Source organism: Myodes glareolus, chromosome 3 (assembly GCF_982192425.1).
Source record: "Myodes glareolus chromosome 3, mMyoGla1.1, whole genome shotgun sequence".
Classification (NCBI taxonomy): domain Eukaryota; kingdom Metazoa; phylum Chordata; class Mammalia; order Rodentia; family Cricetidae; genus Myodes; species Myodes glareolus.
The window spans coordinates 93,107,287-93,125,564 of NC_142028.1; the positions used below are offsets into that span (position 1 = coordinate 93,107,287).

At 41.8% G+C, this 18,278-nt stretch overlaps 1 protein-coding gene across 7 annotated transcripts in view; it reads right to left on the minus strand.

Annotated features, from left to right (window-relative positions):
- The window catches only part of Patj (PATJ crumbs cell polarity complex component), a 317,812-nt gene that overhangs the window by 135,957 nt on the left and 163,577 nt on the right, over positions 1-18,278 (minus strand). For all 7 annotated transcript variants that reach the window (XM_085686293.2, XM_085686290.2, XM_085686292.2 and 4 more), the window contains exon 28: positions 6,348-6,544. In XM_085686293.2, the coding sequence (XP_085542419.2) occupies positions 6,348-6,544 (197 nt within the window). The remainder of the gene's footprint in view (positions 1-6,347; positions 6,545-18,278) is intronic.

An 18,278-nucleotide genomic window follows, 5' to 3' on the forward strand; every position in this document is an offset into this window, starting at 1 on the left:
GGTATGAGAAGTGCTCACACCTCTTCTCTTCCACTGTACATGTACTGGACAGGACTCAGTTTAGGCTATCCTGCAGGTTCCACAGCTCCACACAGCAGCCTAATCCACCGTGCCACCCCATTCTGCACCTTCCTGTTTCTGTTTTGAGCTGACACATCACTCAGACTCCCTGCACAGCACCACTGGCCCTGTCTTCCCACACGTACACGGTAAGGAGGATTATAAATAACTCCTATATTCATACAGCAGCACCATGGCCCAGCACTGCTCTGGGAAAGCCCGTGCTCTAGTGCAAGCCTCATTCTGTGTACATGGTAATTATATGGTAATGCTTTCTGAAATGAATTCAGTAACCCCCACATTAGAACTGAAAGGAAGGGTAAAGGAGCGGAGATTTAATCACATTGTCTTCTGGGAGCTTAACAGGAAGTTTCTTTTACACACAAATTGCACCATCGCCCCACAGAACTCACAGGCTATTCTACTATTACAGTGCAATTGCACATTGCTAGGACTGTGGTAACCACAGGCCCCCAAACTGGTCACACACAAGGCTCTGGGAGAAAACCAGAGTTTCTGATTTAAAAGAAGACAGGATATGTTCTTGATAATTCTTTGACTTCTTAGCTGGACTTCAGAGTCTTAAGCAAGCGGATCAACTGTAAATCTTAGGAGGCAGTGAGCAAAGGCGTGATAGAACAGTCATGGCTGGGTAATGATGGGATATGAATCAGACAGAGACTGTATCCAATTCAGGGTTGAGGCCATAAAATAACCAGATTTGGGGTGAGAGTTTACAAATACCCATGGTTTGTTCCATTTCTTAAAAACCCATTTGCACAATGCAGCATTCCTAACCATTTAATGTTCTGCAATGTCCATGGTCATGCTAGATTTTAGCTTTTCTGATTCACATCATTAAATCGGTTTTCTATTCTCAGCCAGCAAGCACATCCCAATTCCTTGTCTGTTAAAGAAAAAGGACTGTTTTTCCTGAGCTATAAAAAGAAACCAGGGAATATTTTCCCATATTAATTTATTTTCTGTCATCCTTGACCTGAAGTCAAAAACTGTTACAAGAGAAGAAGGCAATTACAATTGCCTAAGAGTTGGGGGTTTGGTAAGGTGCTGCATAAAATCACTAAGAAATAAGACACTGTTCGGACATGACTTCACAGACACTAGTATCAATATAAACAAACTAAAAAGACAAAAAAACATATATACAGAAATGATAGTTTTTGATCCTATCAGCTAAAGTATGCCAAAGACTGTGGCAACACCTAGCCTACCATATTTGTCACTAACTTCCCCAAAGGAAGGGTTGCCCCAAGGTTAATGTTGCCCATACTGCTAGCTCTGTGAGAGCAGGACTCAGTTCATGCAGTATCTGCTACAGGACAGCCCCATTTGAGGGTCTGATGTAAGTGATTCCAACTACAAACCAAAAGAGGCTATGAGCAAAGAAGTAATATTTAATAACAAGAACCATAATGAAGCAATAATGAGAAGTAACATGAGCAAATAGCTCTCTCAAAATAATTAAGGCAAAGGAAATTTTATTCAGCTCAGGGAGAGGTCATAAAAATAAGTATATATATTTTGGACTTCTTTTTAGATATTTCCAGAAGATATTTGCTAAAAGATTTGAAAAAGCTGAGGCTAAAGAGAGATGATATTTGACAATAAAATCTGTGTCCCAACGTATTTTTATTTGCTGCCATTTGGCAGAAAATAGAGCATCTCTGGGGAGGGTAAAAGGAGCTGATACAGCCACACTGAATCTACTTGATCTCTGCGTCTGTAACTGAATATATGGCTGGATATTATAAAAAACCAGATCCAGAAGGCTAGAGGAAGGAAAAGGAGAAGTACAAGGTCAATGCTAGTATCTGGTTTTTTTGCCCCATGCCTGAAGGAGGAAGTAGGGTTAGCGAGCAGCTAACTCTCTACTAGGCTGCAGAAGGGTGATGTTAGAAGACACGGATTTGGGCTCTATCCTTAGTTTTGGCGGAGAAGTACTTCTTTTGTAGTTTTCTAGTTGATCAGTGTGCTAAGTTCATCTTTGGTTCTAACATCTGGTCTGACTCCCAATCCTGATTTCTGTTCTGATGAGCGATGGAATCAGGATCTGGGCACACTTACAAGCGCCCTACCACTGAGTGACACCTGTACTCTAATTTTTTGTTTTGTTTTGTTTATCAAGATAGGGTTTCACTACATAACCCTGGCTGTCCTGGAACTCACTCTGTAGACCAAGTTGGCCTCAAACTCACAGAGATCTACCTGCCTCTGCCTCCTGAGGGCTGGGATTAAATGTACCACCTCCCAGATGAAGTTAATCTTTTTAATTTATGTGTACAAGTGTTTTGCTCACATGTATGTCTGTGTACCATCTACATGCCTGATACCTGTAGAGGCCAGAAGTAGACGTCAGAGTTAGACAGTTATGAGCCACCATGCATGTACTGGAAAATCAAAAGTGGGTCCTCTGGAAGGGCAGCCAGTGTCCCTAACTACTGAGCAATCTGTCCAGCACCATGAGGTGGCCCTTAATGGGCTCCTGGTGGGTCTGGACATCAGCAGAACAAAGCAGTGTTTAAAAGTGTTAAACCTACACCCCATCTCCCATGATCCAGGAAGGACAAAAGGCTAGAGACTGAGTGTATGTAATGAAGCCCCTATAAAAATCCCATGAGCTGGTGTGCTCATCATCCACGCTGTAGCCCCAGCACTTGTAAGCCTGGGGTGGGACTCTCATAGAAGCACACAAAATCCATCCCGGAAAGATGTGATTGGGAGTTTCTAAGCTGCTGACCGTGTGAGAGCGCCTGGAGGGGGGACACCAGAGATGCTCTTCTGGAGTTTCCTGGATGATCCTGTCTTTCCCACAGTGCTGTGTAGGTATGGAATTGCTCTAACAAATTAATCAAACCAAAAAGTGGAAGTATTAAGAACTTTAATGTGTGGCTGGCCAGACATAAGTACAGGTCATAACCTAGGGCCTGCAAGTGATACCTGAAGGGAAGGGTAAGTGATGTGTGACGTGTGGAGCTAGACGTTGTCTTCTTGTAAATGGGTACCAGGCTGGAATCAATTGAGTATGCTGTCCATGCAAGAACTGCAGGTTGTTTAGGAAACCCTCTCATTTATCTGGGGTTAGCTGGTGCTGTAATGACTCTATGTAAGATAAAAAACTTTTGGTCTCTTGCATGCACTATGCTAAGCACACTGGAATGCAACTGTAGCAGACTGGAATAAATTTAGAATGCTATCTGTCTAAGAACTGCAGGTTGTTTAGGAAACCCTCCAATTTATCTGGGGTTAGATGGTGTTGCACTGACTCTATGGAAGATGAAAAACTGTTGGTCTCTTGCATGCACTATGCTAAGCACACTTGAATGCAATGGTATTAGCTGTCAAAAGCACTGGGCCAAAAAAATGGGTCTTCTAAGACCCATATATGGCTGAATTCTGGAACTGGCCTGTAGGACACTACTCACATTGCTCTGTGGCTACTGCTCACTTGTTACTAATGTCTAATGAATGTCAGACTGAAGAATAGAGCACAATGCTCCTGTAGGGCCAGATCCCATAGGCTATTCCACCTTGAGTCTGAATAAGACAAAACGGCTACAACGAGAATCAACATGTTCGCAATTACTGATGCAATTGCTATCCACCATGCAGGAAGGACTCTGGATCTAAGTATACCCAATACATAGAGTGATCTGATACATGTGACTTCCCTATAGACTAGAATAACATAAATCAGGAATCCAGTGGATCTAAACAAATGTAGTACAATGATTGTCTTCTTGAAAACTGTGTCAAAATTTAAATCCTGTAGCATAGATAATAAAAATCAGAGACAGAAACTGGGGTTCAACCTGAAAACCAGAGAAGCAAAGCAGACAAGCCACTAGAGAAGTCTTACTCTAGCAAGGCTGGGTGACCACGGACTAAGTCTCTCTTTCCTCTCATGTTATATTCCCTCTAGTGCTGGGATTAAAGTTGTGACTCCTTAGTACTGGGATTAAAGGACTGAGCCACTACCAACTGGATTTGTTTCAGCACTGATCTTGTGTAGCTCAGGGTGGCCTTGAACTCAGAGATCCATCTGCCCATCTCCCAAATCCTGGGATTAAAGGTGTGTGTCATCAGTGCCTGACCTCTAAAGGCTTCGCTTTGCCCTTCTGATCTTTAGGCAAGCATTATTTATTAAGACATAAATAAAAGATCACTATAAAATCCTATTATGAAGAAGGAAAATATGGGCCCAGATGAGACTTCCAACAGGGAGTTTGGGCTCTGCTCTCAAGACTCCATTAATCCACACAGGAAAAGGTCTGCTCTAAAGTTCAGTTTGGTTCCATCTCTCAAACATTCCCCATCTTTCACTATTTGAGGCCCTGAGCCACCTCTGGATAGTCAACAAGGTCACCATGAGGTGTGGTTACTTGACCGGGGCTCGGAACCATGAGTCAATATAAACTGCCCATCTCTTGTTGGGCAGTAGTGGAAAAAGAAGAAAGCCCTCCTCATAATGTAGCCTATGGCAATGCATCTACAGCAATAACAAACACATACGGCATGGAGCAAGGCACAGGTAGGTAAAGCAAAGTAGTGGAGCACTTGCCCAGCACCTTCAAGGTTCTGAGTTGGATTCTCAGACCACACACACACACACACACACACACACACACACACACACGCATGCACACTCGTAGGATGGCGAAAGGGAGATGGAGAGAGAGGGAGGTCGGAGAACACAGTGACATCAGTGCTCGCAGCCTGACTCTCGATCCTGCCAAATCTAAGTTCTTTTTTCGTTAAACAATTTGATTTTATTTTTATGTGTAGGAATATTTTGTTCAAACATATGGATGTAAATTACATATGTGTCTGGTGCCTAGGGAGGCCCAAAGAGGGTGTCAGATCTGGAACTGAAGTTATAGATGGCTGTGAGTCACCATGTGGGTGCTAGGAACAGAACCTAGGTTCTTTTCAAGAGTAGCAAATGCACTTAACTTCTGAGTCATCACTCCAGCCCCTAAGCTTGAGTTCTTAGCCACTTTTAGACACTTATGTCTACAATATAAAGCATTCACAGCCCAGTTTTGCTATGTATACAGTGAGAGCGGTAGTTTCCACCCAAGGTTCTTAAGCAAATCAGCGACAGCTACGTGCGGTGCATAGACTTGGGGGAAGCAGTAACTGGCTGGGCTCGTCCCCGTCTCCCCCATTGCTTTCCTTCACCACTTCAGTCTCATCCCCGGGGTTTCCAAACAGGAGCTAAAGGAAATGATCTTGAAGCATGGTTAATATATCTTGTCAAATTTTACCTTTATTTAACAATTATACTAGTGGATACTAACCCTAATAAGTTACAAAACAAGAAGGGCACACTCCCAGGTCTGGCTCCTCGCCAGGAAAGGGTGTTAGGTGGAGGGAAGAGAGATGCTGGTCTCCTTGCACTGGCTGCAGATGTAGAAAGAAGGCATATTCTAAATCTGAAGGGGAAACCATCCACACACGCTCAGAGGTTGCTACTTCACACAGACACTGTGATGCACAGTGCCCTGTGACTGGCCTCTCCTAAAAGCCACATGCTGGAACCTGTTTCCCAAGAGGCCTTAGCAGTAGGTCAACACAATCAAGAAGTCAGAAGGAGAAAAAAGGTGAATGTGTCTGGTACCAAGAATGCATTATCTGTCACTTACTATACTTTACAATTTAATACAAAGGCCTTCTTTGTATTTGTTTCTTTTCATCTCTTTCCTCTAAATTGGAAGCTATTTGAATGAAGGAACTGTAAGCGTTCTTTCCTTCTGACCTTATGGAGACTTGAAAAACAGCTGAATGAATGAAGAAAATAAATATTAAACTACAATAAACTCAAAACAAATGCACTGAATTTAAGGTTAGGAAAACAGAACAGCCTTTTCAGATGACTAATGAGATTTTTCAAATAGTAATTACCTGAGGATCGATCTACTCCCTGCTTTCTATCTCTAAGAAAGCGATGTGACCATAATAAGTTAAGGATGTGACAGACATTAGCTATTTCAAATAAAAATTCAACAAACTTTGTATCACGGTTTATTTTGTTTTCTGTTGACACAGTCCCACACAGCCAAGGATGGTCCAAATTCACCATGTAGTAGAAGGTGGTTTTGAACTCTTGTTCCTCTTGCCTCTACCTTCCAAGCCCTGGGATAATAGGCAGTGAGTCGATAGACTCTGTTGGCTCTAACTTACTCATAACAGAATCCAAGTTGGCTTCCTATGTGTGACCCTCAGTACCTAGTTTGTGCACTAAAGGACAAGCTGAGAACGGCTCTCACCTCCAGCAGCTCGTCTCCAATCCGCATCCGTCCATCTGCAGCAGCAGGCCCCTCTGGTTTGATCCCCACCACGAATATGCTCATCCGTGACCTGTCCTTATTGCCAGCAAGACTGAGTCCCAGGCCATTCTTGTCCTTTTCCAGCTCGATAATGTGCAGTTCTCCAGGCAGGTCTGCGTACCTTTGCCGGATCTTTTCTATATTAGAAATGAAAAAAAAAATAGAGTATGAGTCTATATTATTGAGATGTCAACATTCTCCCATTTTAGTGTGGTTCATCTACAGGGCTCTCTAAGAATAAATCACATAAGATTTTCATGACCTTGAGGGCAAGCTATAGTTAGCAATTACTTTTCTCTCCACATAAGTTTAGACTGCCCACCAAACTTCTCACTTCTGGTTCCCATTACCTTAACCTTCCATGAACTGTTTCTTTCCTTCAGAGAGTTATCAAAATATACATAAATCATGGCCCCCAGCCTCCACCTTGCCACAAAAGTTTAGAAAATTTACTAACAGTGAGGTATGAACGAAGTATTTGGTTTTAGAGATAAATTATTGAACCAAACAGTTACTGTTTCTACTCTCATAGACTTAAGATTTGGTCAGAAAGAAAACCAACAATTTATTATACTTAAAATATATTTTAAAATATTTATGTTTGTCACACTAGGGATTGAACCTCAGGTCATGTGTGTGATTGGCAAGAGGTTTCCCAGTTGCCCATAGCCCCTACCCTAAAATATACTCTTGAAAATATATAAACAGCGTAAAGTAAAATTGCATCAAGTAAAAGGAAGGGTAACCAAGGCTATCTGCTTATCAGTTGGATCTAAAAGCGATCCACAAACAGCCACACACTCATCCATCAGTGCATCGTCTTATCGCTACAGAATTCTACTTCTCCTTCACTATGATGAAGGTCCTAATAAGCCATGGTTTGTACATGTTCAATAGTTCTAGCTTTCCATCTTCTCTCTCACCATGCATGCTGACTGGTTTGTCGCCAACATGACACAAGATAGCGTGAACTGGGAAGAGGAAACCTTGACTGAGAGAATGGGCCCATCAGATTGGCCTACAGGTGCATTATCTCGATTGATGATTGATAAAGGAAGGTCAGCCCAGGTGTGCAGTGATCCACGGTTATATAAGAAAGCAAGCCACTTAAGCCTTGAAGAGCAAGCAAGCGAGTAATTAGTGTTTCTCCACAATCTAATTCAGTTCCTGCCCCTACTTTCCTTCATCATGAACTGTCAGCTATAAGCAGAAATAAGCCCTCTCCTCTCCACTCTGTTTTTGGTCAGTTTTTATCACAGCAACAGAAAGCAAGTTAGGAGGCCCTGTCACCTCTACACTATGGTCTAAACTACCCAGCTCGGTTCTGGCTGGGACACTTCTCACTTGTGTTGGTTCCATACAACAAAACCACACCAGTGCATCAATAAGAGAGACAATACTGCTCAAAGTTGCTCTTGCATCCCACACAGTGCCAGTTCAGGAGTAAATCACAGAAGGGAAGAGGGAAAATAAATGAAGGCGGGGTTGTTTAGATGAGAATGGCTACAGACTACTGGGACACGAATTCCATGCTAGCAGATGCAGACATGCATATGACGACGCTGCATGTGACAGAGAATGCTTTTAGCTCCAACATGCAGGAAACTGAGGCAGGGGGATCTTCAGTTCAATGCCAGCTTAGGCATATGTATATCATATGCCTTGATATGTATATCAAGACCTTGTCTCAAGCAAAACAAAACAAAAATCCAGAGAAGGCAAACAACAGAGATGTATAGTGCGAGCGTGCGTGTGTGTGTGTGTGTGTGTGTGTGTTTTAGGGCTGAAGCAATAGCTTACTGAACCCAGGATCACCGACTGATGAGGCTCGGTGGCCAATGCGCTCCAGGGCTCATCTCATCTCTGCCCCAGTGCTGGGCTTTCAGACCTGCTTCTGGGCTGGAGACCCAACGCAGGTCCCTCAGGGAGCACTTTACCTACTAAGCAACCTCCCGCCCACTGGTCTTGATGTCTCATCAGTTTTTGAGGCTGGTATAATTTTATTTTTCTGCTGCTGTCCTTCATTGAGAGAGGGTTTTACATAGCCCGTCCTGGCTTCACACTCAGTATGTGGCTGAGGATGACCTTGCACTTCTGGCCACTCCATCTGACCGTCTCTCAAATGACAGGAGCAACGGGTATGACACTCTTGCCTGGCGTGCTCTGACTTCTCCCTCCTCGAACAGACAGAGGATTCAGCAAGGAAAAAAAAAAACAAATTGCTCTCTTATGAAACTTGTTATATAATCGCCAATTTGTGGTCTAGATCTGAAATGTCCTCACCGCTTCTGCACTGCATAAAGACTTGGTTCTGTAATGGGGCTGGGCCAGAGCATGGGGACTGAGCAGATCATAATGGTTCTGACTAATCAGTGAAATAATCCACTATGTATTCGTAGCTTAAGGGACTTGGGGAAGTGGGTATTGTTGTAAAAGCAAACTTGTTTCCTGGACACCATGAAACACTTTAACATGATTCAAACTAAGAACATATTCGGGAGACAGACGAATCCCAGGAATGTAAACACTTAAAAGTCAGGAAATCTTTCATGGGTAATCACCATGGCAGGAACCTAAAGGACAAAGTTCAAAGATGATGTTCATAGATAGAGATAGTTATGCATTTTTAAGATTAAAAATAAAGAGGCGGTGGTGGCACACACCTTTACTTCCAGAACTTGGGAGACAGAGGTAGGTGATCTCCAGGTTGGAAGCCAATCAGGTCTACATAGTGAGTTCCAGAACAGCCAGGGCTACACAGAGAAACACTGTCTCAAAAAACCAATAAACAAACAAACAGCTGGGAAAACAGAATACTTTCTGATGTTATATTCACAAGTAGAAAAGCAAAAACAAAGAGATTTTCTAATCCATCAAAGAATAAACAGAAATTTTACATTAAAAAAAAGGCAGAAAAAAAAAAGGCATCTAGCTCTAACACATAAGCTCAAGAGGCTCAGGTATGCGAGGGACATGCTCAAATTTACTAGAAAGTTTAGAATTGCAAATTAAGTGGGATATCCAGGGCAGGGTTTGTAGACCAGGAATGGAACCTTTTATGCATGAGAACCCAAGTCCCATCCCCACCTCCATTCACCCAAACAAATGATTATCAGAATAATAAATGAGACAGTAAGTCAATGAGACATTAAGTCAATCAAAATAAAGCACATTAACAGACTGCCAAGAATAAAAAGCTTATCCCCAGCCTTTGCAGAACTAAGGACATATACTAGGGCTCAATGTGCTGATAGTCACTGCCACTCTGAACAGCTATCAGGCTTTAAAAGCTTTAAACCAGCAGTTCCAATCTTGCTACATGCAGCTTCCCAATGTGACATTAAGACATAGGTGTTGTCTTACTTAGGGTTATTGTTGCTTTGATAAAAAAAATACCACAAACAAAGCAACTTGAGAAACAAAGAGTTTATTTCATCACAGTTCCATATAACAGTTCATTATTCAAAGCAGGGAGGGCAGGAACTGAATCAGGGTAGGGACCTGGAGGCAGGAGCTGATACAGGTCACGGAGGTGTGCTGCTTACCAGCTAGTCAGTCTGCTTTCTTACAGAACCCAGGACCACCAGCCCAAAGATGGCATCACCCACAATAGGCAGGGCCCTCAATCACAAACTAAGAAAATGCCCAACAGGCTGGCCTTCTGGAGGCATTTTCTCAGTTGAGGTCTCTCCTTTCAGATGACTTTAGCTTGTGCCAATCTGATGTACCCGTCAGCACAGGTGTTAAGAGGACATGGAGGAGGTTGACTCCAGTGCTATTGAAGACAGCAGTGATGAGAGGCGAGGCCTCAGTGCTGAGTGACAGAAGAGGAACAGAACGGAATCCACACCATTCCTCTATCATTTACTCAGGTTACCAGGCAACACATAAAGACCACAGTACAAATTTATAAGTGAACACTTAGAACATTAGAATGATTCCTGGCTCAGGGCAGAAAGGGAGAGGAGTAAAAGGGACTGAAGAAAAGCAGAGGCCTAAAGCAGTGAAGGCTGAGAATGGGATGGTTGTAGAAAGACTTTCAATAACATAAAGAAAATTCCAGGTTCACAAAGCCCCTGGTCAATCCATAGAGAGAAAGCAAACTCTACTGATGCCATTAACCACGCATTCCATTGCTTGGATGTGTAAATCAGTAAGAAGAAGGAGAACTCGTCTGTAGTAAACCTCTATCGTACCCAATGAGCAGAATTGTGCTAGGCCCAGGGAATCTGTAATATTCAAATGGACTCCTAGGAGGTTGGGGTGGAGTAGATAAAGGGTCAAGTCTGAATGCCGGCTGAGTCACTTAATGTCTTTAATTTGTGGATCTGCTACATGCACAACCTATTTATAAAAATAAGACTTCCTTAAAAGCAGATGCTCCCTGAAATGCAAGTGTTCAAATAATGCAGAGGAAAGAGAAATCATGATTTGCTTCCATTGCTTAGCTAATGATGTTTGAAATCAATCTTGAATGATGACAAAACTATTATTTTCTTAATTTTGTATGAAGAAAACTGCCTTTAGAAAGGAAGTGAAGTTTCTCTCATGATGATATTAAAAACAAACAAACAAACAAAAAGCCACAAAGCCCCTACTGGGAATCCCATGGAAGGGACCAACACCACCTCTACCCCTCCAGGCTACTTCTCTGAATTGTTCTCTGTGAGGATTACCAGGTGAGCTTCTCAAGACATGCCGAGGCCCATTGCAGGACCAGTGCTGCCTGTGGATGTAAACCACACCGGGACGGCTTGAGAGCTGATGGAAGTAGTTTCAGTTAGGAATGATGAAAAGGCTCTGAGGATACGTGGGGACGGCTGTACCATAGCAGTGAACTTAACAACAGGATATCCAAACATTGCAAAATGGTAAATTTGTCATGTTCTTTAAACATACACACACAAAGCCCTATCATGAATCTAATAGACTTCAGAAACTCCGTTTTCAGTCACCCATATAGGGCCCAAGAAGTAGATGTATTTATCCTCACTTCATGAGACTAGAAGGTTAATTTTCCTAGCCTGAATTTTTAATGCGACAATTACATACCAACTGAGTCAATGAGCAAATATTAATGGAATCCACTTGACATTAAAGTTGTAAAACAGAAGGAATCCATTTGGTGAAATCTGTCACAAGCATACATCTGACTAGTTATAACTCAGAAAATACGAGCTTCTAGGAAAAAATATAACCCAAGGGTTGAAACTACTTATTTACTTTATTTATTTTTATTTATTTAGTGTCTCCCACCCCCAAACAAATCCAGAGCCTTACATGTGTGACAGATACCTAACCACGGAGCCACATCCCCCATCTTCATCCATTTAGTGAGTCAGCAGGAACATCAATAACGTCCACAAACTGCAGTCAACTGCATGTAGTTTGGTCAACTACATGGTGTTGGGGCCTCCAATAATTCTGCATCTAGCTTGCTCCACTTTTAATTTAATTAATGCTAACAATTGAGTCTGTCAGCTTCCAGTAACATCTTTTTATGGCTTTTTTTCAGTTTTGTAGGAGGATGTAGTGAGTTCAAATAGCAGCTCAACAGAGCACTGGTACCTTGTTGACAGGTCACTGACAGTTCATGGGGCACCTGCTAAGTTGCAGAGACTGCTGAATCTATCATTCCATCTTCTTCTTCTCTGGTCAAAACAATCTACCACCTCAGCATTCCAGATGTGGGGAAGAAGGCTGAAGTAGTGGCTCCTCGCCAAGGATGACCCAGCCAGTAGCTGAGGAGGATGTAGCCCAGATCTAACTGCCTGTCTTTGCAGTACTGTCAGAAAGATATTTTCAGCCCACTGCTGCCAGTACGCACTGTTAAATGGGTACCATATGCAGCCGGGGCGGTGGGGGCGGGGAGTAAGAGGTCCTGTAACAGGTATAGAGACTGAGGGATGTAGGGAGAGCCTGGCTGCCAGGTCTACTTTGGTATGTTAAATAGGTACCTCAGCCATTTGTCCCAGGCTTGAAACCTAACACTCATATCTTACCTGTATGTACTGTGTTAAGTTCAGGTTACACTTCCTGAAGACATAAACATGGGATGCCCTAAGATTCATTGCTTAGCCTTGCATTTCCAACAAAAAAGGATACAGTCTATTTCAGACCTAAAATCAGAAGAGTTTCCCCAAGAATGCTTCTTTCACTTAAAAGTAGCACAATTTCATCTTTAGACTTATATTCAAAATTCATCAGAAAAACAAATTAATTACTATGTGAACATATTCTTTTACAATACACTTATACTCTGGTTTCTCTTCATATCATATAACTCTTTCGCCTTTTACAATACACTCTATTAGTGATGCGACAGTGAAGCTCATTGCCAGGGTGTGTTTTGCTAGCACAAGGCCCTGGGGTCAATCCCCCCAAATAAATAAGATAAAATTCACCCTAACCTGAAGATTCTTGAAGAGCTTGCAGTTTGTCGTCCACCAGGAAGAATACTAGGATGGCAAAATGCCTGCTCAGGACTCGCTGCGAACATTTTCAGACCCTGAATTTACATTATCCTACAACTTAGTTTTAGATTCACAGCTTGAAGAGGATTAAAAGATGATCCCATTTCTCTGATACATTGACTGCTGTGTTTTCCCCATCCCTTAGAGAGACAAGACAAAGAGATCACGTAACATCACTTCCCTTGCTTGGACTCTGGAATTCTGTGTTACAGATAAAGAAGACTTTAGAAGAACGATCTTATAAAAGGCCATGAAGCTGGGCATAACAAGAGATTAAAATCAATTATTTTCTACCAATCATCTTAAATTCACCCAATGCTATTTTCAAGACAAATAGACTTTAAGATTTCTCCTTTAGTCTGAGATCCTATGTTTAGCTTAAAAATCTTAGATTCTCATGATAGCTCCTTCCATGAGAGACCTCAGCACTCACTGTGCCTCTGAATCCGTCCCACACAGATGGCACGACTGTCAGGTAGCTGAGATAATCTGGCCAGAGTTCAGTTGGGTCTGCGGGACCCAAGAGGTGCAATCTGTTCAGCACACCACAGCTCTCCCTCTGATAAGTGGAACGGCGGCTGCTAAAAAGCTCCCTTCAAGACGTTTCTTACTTTATCTTTCTTTCTGAGGCAGGTCTTTCTATGTGACCCGGAAGACCTTAAGCTCAAGATTCTTAAGTCCTCTTTGAGAAGTTGCAGCAGGGGTTACCCTGCCTATCCACTCTGGGACTGACCAAATTAGCTTCTGTCAGCACTCAGAATGCAACACCCCACCATGGAGCTTGGCCCAGAGAATTATACAGAGAGAAGCTCAGGGAATAGCAAGTCCTGCTACCCAGTCCCTCACGCAGTCCCTGCAACCAGAACTCCTCTTAGGTCTTCTTCATTGAAGCTGAGGAAGCTCACTCTCTGACCTGTTCCCTTTTCTCTTTACCAAAGTGCATGTGACACGTGCCTTGCCTTATACCCAGAGCGAGAAAACTAGGGAGCCAAGAACCTGAGAACAGGCCCTGTGGAATTCTGCCAAATCATCAGACCATATCTCTTATCCTCCATATTTCTCTGTCTGCCTTTAAAGACGGTATTCTGAGTTTTCAGATCTTAATTTTTAAAAGAAATGGTGTCATATAAAATTTTAGCTGGATAAATATTATGGCTGGGGCCAGTGAAATGGTTTGAATAGGTATAAAAAAAAAAAAAAACGCTTGCTGCCAGGACTGACAATCTGAGTTCAGTCCACAGGACTCACCCACACCCACACCCACACAGTAATAGAGAACCAACTCACCCGAGCAGTCCTCTGACCGTCACATGTACATCACAGGAGACAAACAATAAATAAACATTATTATAATTCTTTTTAAAAAGTGTTTTCTTCTGTTATTTTGACTTTTTGTCAGTTGTCTCTCTCTCCCATGAACCTTGTGGTAAGAAAAAAAATACTGCTTTCCCCTGATACTACTTGTCAACTGTGGCGCTTATGGAAAGAAATAGTGATGGGCCCCAGTTGAGATTCCACTAGGGAGCCTGGGTAATGACTCTGTTAGCATGACGAGGTACTGAACGATTCTGGTGGGTCACCGCAGAATCCTTTCCCGTGCAATGCAGTATGTCTTTCAGTAAAGATCACGACAGTCAATCATGAAAACTCACAGCAAGTTGAAGTCAGTCATTCACAAGCCGCATCTCATCAAAATTCCCTGTCTCTACTGCCATGATTCAGGATTAAATATGAGTTTGTTTGGACCATATGATGGAGAACTTTAGAATCCCAGCCACTTCTCTCCTCCTTTCCACATCCACATACATCCTCCATCTAGCACCGGTCCAAGCAATGTCCAGCAATTGTATTCTCCTCAGTAGGTATAATGAAAGGCTAACTATGATTTCATATGGGGAAAGAGAAGTCAAATTAGCATGTTGGTCAAACCTAGAACTCAGTCTATATCTTTTAAAAAATAAGACCACAGTCACTAGCTATGAAGTTTCAATTCTGTGCTGCCAGTCAGCACAAATGTCAGACATGTGGCTCTGCAAAAGGGGAACCCGTCAGGGTCAACAGAGTCGTTTCCATGACAACTCCCAGAGAGGTAAGAAAGTGTGTAAGAGAATAGTTCTCCTAACTCCAGTACCACAAACATAGTGTTTGAAAGTGGTAAGATAAAGTGTAATTTTTTGTACTATATCCAGCCAGACATTCCCATAAAATAACAACTTAAAACTTATATTTTTCCTGTATCTACAAACATATAAAAAACAGACATACCCACTCACAAATTACATAACACTAGCTTTAAACAATAAAAGTGTTATAATGATGCAGGATCTTAACCACATCTGATCCTATTTTATGTTATTCACTGTGGTGTTGGGATGAGCCCAGGCCTCATACATCCACGCTAGACATGTACCCAAGCACGGAGAAGCCACCTCAGTTATTCGTCATTTATTTTTCCTTTTTTTTTTTTTTTTGATAGTCTCACTTCATTGTCTGAGTTCCCGAAGAATAACTCAAGATTCTATCTCCACTACACGAGAAGCTGAGACCACAGGTACGTCCAAACTGTCAATCTTAATGAGTTTTGTTGATTTTTTTTTTTTTTTTTTACTGGATCCAGGATCAGTTCCCACCTCCCAACAATACAGAGCTTGGCAACTGAAAACTGGCAGAAACAAGGTTACTCATCTCCCTGAAGTAGGCCATAAAGCCTAGAAAAGATTTCTGATCAGCTTTCTAGCAGGTTGTTGGGGTCACTGCAGAGATGCCCTGTCTACACTGGAGCATGGAGCACACTTACCTCTGATGTCCTATCTACATTGGGACAAAGTGTATGTTTAATTGAAAATACAAGGTTTCAGAGAAGAACCTGCACAGATACATTCCCACAGTTTATCACCATCGGAACACATGATACTTACTTCTCCAAGTCCACCCATTTCTTTATTGTTTATTCCTTTCTTTGGGACTTATTTCCTCCCCAAAAGTCCTCATGTCACATAGAATCTATATTTAATAAAGTTGTATTCCTTCTCCTGTTACTCTGTTTGGATGCAAAGTTGAAGTTTTCGCTATACACTTCTACAGAGCCAGGGAAGTGGCTGTGGTTCCCATTTCAAACAACCTGGAGGCTCTTCCCCCCTCTAACTAGAGACCAGATGAGGAAATAAGTCACCTTCTTCCCTCTACCACAGGCCCACTCATGCACCCTGAATGAACATCAGATCAGCATTAACCGGACAAAATAGTCTTGAGGCTCAGCTCAGCGGTCAAATTTGTTTTAAATATGGATTTTCCACTCTGTGACAATGTATTTAGAAGAAAATGAAAAATCAAAAACTCCAGGTGCTCACAACTCTCTATTAAGGCATCAGATGTCTTTTCCTTGTCTAAGGAAGCCAGAAGGATTTCTCTAGTGGGCCCCGCAGTGCTTTGTCATCATCACAAGATATTAGGTGTTGCTAAGTAACAAAGCCTTTCTCCCAGAAAGATACTTAATTCAAGTCACTGCCCAGTATTTTAATAGTAAATGCTCACCACACTGGAATAAAGACTCAATGCAGTTTCAGATGGTTTAGCTGCCTGGTCTTCTTCCAAGAACGAGTTCGATGTTACAAGGGTAGTATTGCAAACATTTTCCCCCACAGTAAGCACAATAATGTTATTTGTTAAAAACCAGTGATAATAAACAACCTAGTCTCTTTTTTCCTTATTCGGCAAAAAAACTTACAATTTTCTGAGTTAGTACATGCAGACTTGAGAAGTAAAAATATCTGAAGGAAGAAAACCAAAGCTAATCAGAAGCAAAATGTGAGCTCAAGTGGAACATCTCAGGTGAATATTCATATCAAACAAAAAATGAGGACAACACATTAGCATAAAGAAACTAAAATTACAACGAAAGGGCTATGAAATATAGCCAATATTCTTTCAACATGCAGGCTTGATAATGTTATATAAATCTATATGGGAAATTAATAGTCAAACCACAAGAGCACGAAGCCATTAAGCACAGAGTAACTAATATTCAGGTTGCTCTTCTGCAGTAGACATTGCTCCCAGCAAGGACAGCTGACCGTCTCTGGTTTTTATGAAGATTCTTACAGGACGGAATCCTCAGCTTTGCAGGTAAGGAAACTAAAGCACAGGTGAGAGCAATGACTCGCAGTGTGACACAGGGAGCGAGGACTGACGTTGGCCACCCCAGAGAGTTTGCCTCTAGAATCCCCGAGAGAATCTCGGCAGAACTACAAAGTAGTACGGTTTAAAATTATCTAATTCCCTTTACTCTCAGAAATTGAATTTATTAGATATAAAAAGAAAATAACAATTTTAGAAGAATAAGAATGAAGAGAGCCAGCTTGAGAAAGAGTCATTATTTTCTGAAGACAGCATATAGTGTGTGCGTGTGTCGGAGGCCTCAACTAGAAGAGAAATCTAGAATTTTCTCATTAGATGAATAAAACCCAAATCAAACAATATGCAGACAGAAAACTTAAAGACAAGGCTTTATATTTGTAATAAAATTCAAGGTGAACCTTTCTTGTTAGACACTATGTTACCTCTTGGTACACTCTAAATCATCAATTAGCATCTTCACAACATCCACTTACAGCAGAAAAACCAAATACAAGAAAAAACAAGGCAAAAGAGCAGACAGACTCGATCAACAGGATGGGACTGCTTTATTGGAACAGGGAGGAGTGCAACCTTTCCGAGGGATGAAAGTTGAGCAGGTTTAGAGGTGGTGGGAACATGAGTAGCTACCAGGAAATTATGGCTATTTTCTGTGGTTTGAATGGAAGGAAGGAGCGCTGTTTTCCATACATGGGAACATAGTTTCTTCAGGTGGAGCAAACAATCAGGCTGGGACTGAGCAATTCCTGTAAGCTAGGGGCTCAAGCTCTGTACTAACTCAATTCCTCACGACCTGAGGCTATTCCCCAACACACCTCACTGTACATTGCTACACTGGAAATACAGCAAAAGCAAGTACTTCACAGGGAACAACATTACTGAATATCAGAAACACATAGCTGAGCAAAACAAGACAGGAAGGTGTGAGTACCTTGATTCCATTTATGCACAGAATCAAAACCAGACATAATTAATCTCTGGATTTAGATGTCAAGGAGGAAGTGTCCTTTGAAAACAGGAAAGAAACAGCTAAAGGAGGCATGAAGTTCTTGATGCTGTCATGATCTCTTTAATGGACAGGATAGGGCCCTGTGCAAACTCAGTTAGTTTTGTTCTTTGTATTAGTTAATATTAACTATAATAATTAATACAGTTCTCTGAGCATATATCTCAATGTTCATTTAAAAAATATATAAACTTTGGATACAAACAAACCAACCAGAAAATTTCTGATCTAATAAAAAAATTTGATTGTGGATTACAC